General features: G+C 29.1%; 1 protein-coding gene across 1 annotated transcript; it reads left to right on the top strand.

Moving 5' to 3' along the window:
• The first annotated feature begins 2,740 nt into the window (after positions 1–2,740).
• LOC105130634 (E3 ubiquitin-protein ligase RNF170-like) lies at positions 2,741–4,353 on the top strand. The gene is made up of 2 exons (XM_011033207.1): positions 2,741–3,065; positions 3,771–4,353. Exons 1-2 carry the CDS (start codon positions 2,975–2,977, stop codon positions 4,037–4,039), a joined length of 360 nt encoding a protein of 119 aa, XP_011031509.1. The 5' UTR covers positions 2,741–2,974; the 3' UTR covers positions 4,040–4,353.
• Positions 4,354–4,709: the final 356 nt, after the last annotated feature.

The raw sequence follows: 4,709 nt of genomic DNA on the forward strand, positions 1-4,709 counted from the left end.
GGATTGTTATGGAAAGAAGAAAAATAGGATGAATTGCAAATTATTTGAAGTTATATGCCTTCTACTCTTTTTTTCCGTTTTCTTTTCCTATAAGAGTATGAAAAAAAAAAGAAAGAAAATAGTTTGGTTCTCACACATTTTCCTTTTGTAACTTTCTTTTACCATGGTCTTTTTTGTTTGCTACAGATAGACTAGTGGAATGCACTGCTTTAAAGAGAGCTATCGAAATTGTTTATGCTGCTACCTTACCAAAAGCTTCAAAACCTTTCATATACATGTCAATAGTTTTGCCACCTGAACATGTTGATGTGAATGTGCATCCTACAAAGAGAGAGGTACGCATTTCCAGAAATATGGATAATTTTATTCAGTAAATCTGGTCAATGAGGGGAGTAATATGGATAAGTATAAAGCAGAAAAAGGAAAATAATGTCCTCAGATCCCTTGTTCTCTGTAAAAATCAGGTGGAATGTTTTATTTTGCAATTACTCATAATAAGAATCCTAGGGGGAAACAGAAAAATAAAATAAAATCCCATAGCAGCGTCAAATTCCCCTGGTGTTTTTTACAGAACTCTACTTGTCTCATGTCCAATGCATTTATATTTTATTGAGAAAATAAATTAAACATCTTAGAAGGATTTCTAATTATTTTACTTATTAAAGAATTCATATTTTATTTTAAATTTTTTTTTTATAGAAATTTGTTTGTTTTCCTTAAAAAAATTTGAAAAAAAATAATTTTTTTGTAAATTTTAATGGTTATTTTTTAAAATATATTCAAAAATTGAACCGATCATTTATACCTAAATTTTAATACAATTTAGCCAAAAGCTTACGAACTAGGACAGAGGTGACCAAGATAGTTTTTGCGTAAATTTATTTGTGGAATTGATAGAAATATAATTGCAATTTTGACATTACCGTCAAAAAAAATTTATCAGGTTTAAAATCCATTTTTACGTGATAAAAAAAATCCATTTGTCTTTGTGCTTTGGTGTCTTGTATAATCATCAAAATTTCCTTATGGTGTAGTTATTAACAAAAATAAACCAAGTGGCCTTTTAACCGTAAAAATTATTCACACTCTTATAAATCATTATAAAAAAAAAATTCAATTTGATTCTCTTTTATATATATATATAATTAAGGCTTTTAAAACTATATTGACTTTTTTTTAACTCTAATCAACTTTATTTTTTTAAGAAAAAAAAAGGTTTGATTTATAGATAGATAACTAATATGAAAATAATAGGTAAAATAGATGTTAACTTCAAATTTTATTTTAATCTTTTATTTTTTTAATTATTAGATAACTGGTGCTTTTAGTTTTTAGAAATTTAATATTAATATCAAAATTTATTTTCTTTATCTTTTAGTAATTTTTTGTGAGAGAGGAGAGATGCTTGCTAGATTACGGTGTAGAGAAAGAAATTCATAATTTTTGACGATTCCAACTATAAAATGATCAATATTAATGTCATTAGGTTTGATTTCACGAGAGGAGTTTCACCCATGTGTTGTTTTTCTCTTTGTCCAAGGGGGTAGATCTATCTATGGGAATGATTTTAACATTGAGTTGACTTTAGTTTTTTGAGCTGTTTTTTTGTAGCCATAGATATGTTTATCAAGATGTTTTTTAAATATTTTATGTAAAAAAAATAAGTTGAAAAATAAGTTTTTTAGTCAAAAAAAACTCGAGACCTCTTTTTTATAGTGACCTTTGATCGCTAGATTCTACAAAAAAATAAATGACGCATCATTTCCTATCCTTTTTTTTATAAAAATTAGGATGGAAAACAAATCATTCCGCCTCTTTAAAATAGAAAAACAGAAGGCGTGCGGGCTATGTTAGAAAGCTCACATGTTTGTGCTATTTTTCTAATGCTCAAATACGTTGGGCAATTAGATCCACACATCTAGTCTCCTTTTAGTTTTTTTTGGTAAAAAAATTGATAAAAGATCATTAAACCCAATTGAGTCCATAAACTAGGTCGCAGATTTAACGGGTTAACTTGCAATATCCGAACTAATTTTTTTATGCTTTTTTTGTTTCTCAATTTTTTTAAAATACAATTTCACAATTTATTATCAATTATCTATTTTTTTTATTTAACTCAAATCTAAACAAATACAATTTTATAATTTGTTATCAATGATCTATTTTTGCTATCTCTCCCATGCATCTATCTTGTCTTTTTTTTAGAAAATAATTCATACAAAAAAATTATAATATACTTTATTATCGTATAACTAAATGAAAAATAATCTTTGAGATATAAGATTTATTTAATTTGATAATGTCCTTAACTTGTGTTACGAGTTTGTTTGATTGACTCAAATTCATTTAAGTTTTTTTAAATTAAATGTTATGTTTTGCTAATTTTATTCTTTAACATTGAGTTAATTCAAGATTGAGTTTTTTTAATTTTTTTGGATATCTCAGGTCAATTCAAATTAATCCAAATAAATCAAATATTTTTTCATCTCAATATTATATAAAAAAAATTGTTTAATTTTATTTATTTTTTTAGGAGACAGTTTACCAATGTTTATATGTATTTCTTTTACGCTTGGTAAACTATATTTCCCTTCATGTTTAAATTATAAGATTCAATTTGTAACATTGGAAAAACTATAGGTCCCAAACAGTATTTTGCCACTTTCATTTTCTTTTTACAGCCTTAGCCGCTCCTTTCCCTTATTTACTACCATACCGTACGACCATTTTCCCATCAACATAACAATATAAATTATTACCTGCTCCTCTGTCTATGAAAAACATAGATAAATGGAACGGGAATTTATAGACTGAGGCCGTTGTTGGATTATTATTATTATTATTATTATTTATTAAAAAACGTAGAAATCTTATTCGTCAACATTTTTAGTTTCCCAAAACGAAAGACGGTGGAAATCGAAAAATCTAAGTGTTAAGCAAAGAAAGAAGAACGAAACAAACAGAGAAGGAAGCAATGGATGGACCTCCGGTGAATGATTTTTGCTCCATATGCCATGGACATTTCAACATTGCTTGCCAGGCCAATTGCTCTCATTGGTTTTGTGGTCAGTTTCTTCTCCATTTTCTCATCTACACTTCCGTTTTATTTCCGAATTAGCTTAAAAACAAGAATCCAATGTGAGTTTTTCTTTCTTTCTTTTTTTAACAAGGAAGAAGATTTTGAAGGTATTCATGAATGATAAATGATTATCTTTCATGGGTTTTCTTTTGTTTGCTAAATTATCATTTAATAATAACAATTTGTGTCTATGATGGCTTTTGAGCTTAAGGAGTTGAACCAGGAAAAGGAATTGATTGAAAAGTTTATCTTAACATTAGTAATCAATTATTAGTACCCATTTAATTTAAATTAACTTTGAGGCATTTGGTTTATTGTGATAATGCTTAATTTTGAGTTTATGATTTGCACAAGTTGTTCATAGGAACATATTTAGTTCGATGACATTGGTTTTCTGTTAAATCTTGTGCTCATAATAGGAATTGCATTCAATCAACATTTTCTTGTGTTTCATTTTTGCAAGAACCAGATGTTTTACAACGCAGGATTCCTTGACAATAATGTTATCATATAAAAGCATAAAATTATACTTGAAGAAGGAATCTTTGTCCAGTTATGTGGTCAAAATGCATATTTTTATCTATTTTCTTTTGTTGAAATGATATATGGGTTCTCTCTTTCTAATCTCTGGTTTCTAGATTGTTAAGATTAAACATGCAGGTAATGCAATTTTTTTTACTTGGTATTTTAGGTGATTGTATTATGCTTGTTTGGCATCATGGATCCGTACTCCAGCCATGTAAATGTCCACTGTGTCGTCGGCAGATTACATTGCTGGTTCCTGGTGAAGCTTCATTAAGGGAGCGCAGTGATCCTGATGCTGCTGAGGTTCTTGGAAAAATTGAAAGATACAATCATCTTTTTGCTGGAAATACCAGTGGTCTCATTCAGGCATGTAGATTTAAGTGTCTCAGTGTCTTGTATATAATAAATTGTTCCTTGCAACTAATATCGCCTTAAACAATGCAACCTTATTCTAATCACAATCAAAAGGCAACAGCCAAAACAAAGGACAGATATTGATTTTTGTTATGGAATGCATGTCTTTCTTGTGGAAGTTTAAGAGGATTTTTTTCCCCAACAGTTATTCGGAATTTGGTCCTTAGATTCGGTGTTATTACCTTCTCACTGCGCCTTCCAAATTCTTGTCTGTCCTCCCTCCCTTCTTTCATGCTGCAATCTCAGCTGCCACACTGTTTCTCTGTTGATAGTAGTTGCTCTACTTCCTAGCTTTAGAGAAAGAATATGAGAAGAAGAATAGTTGCTTTACTTTGTGGCCTATATGGTTGTGCTACTTTGTCACAATTTTTTCTCATTTTCCACTGATAGGAAACCTTTTTCTTCTCATAGATGCATTTAGGTGTTTTCTTCCTTATGTCACAGAACGTGATATCGTATGATTTCTGATTTCTCAGCTAAAATCACAGAAAACTATACAGTTTTAGGAGATCTACTTGTATATAGAACTTAAAACGTGAGATAGAGTTCTCTAAAAAATTACTTGGTAATGTTAGTAAGATTAAAGCAGTTATTCTGTTGATGGGGAACAGTAAGATCTGATACCTATGCCTTAGGTGTAGTTATTGCTTAATTGATTTACTAAGAAGTTCCACTGGGTTCTATAGATTTG

Source organism: Populus euphratica, unplaced genomic scaffold, assembly GCF_000495115.2.
Source record: "Populus euphratica unplaced genomic scaffold, PopEup_1.0 scaffold29.1, whole genome shotgun sequence".
In the NCBI taxonomy this organism is placed as follows: Eukaryota; Viridiplantae; Streptophyta; class Magnoliopsida; order Malpighiales; family Salicaceae; genus Populus; species Populus euphratica.

What these genes read in the sequence shown, in the direction of transcription:
- LOC105130634 (XM_011033207.1), top strand. Translation starts at nt 2,975, where the DNA reads ATGGATGGACCTCCGGTGAATGATTTTTGCTCCATATGCCATGGACAT. An exon ending in TTGCTCTCATTGGTTTTGTG is followed by an intron (nt 3,066 to 3,770) that starts GTCAGTTTCTTC and finishes TTGGTATTTTAG; the next exon opens with GTGATTGTATTATGCTTGTT.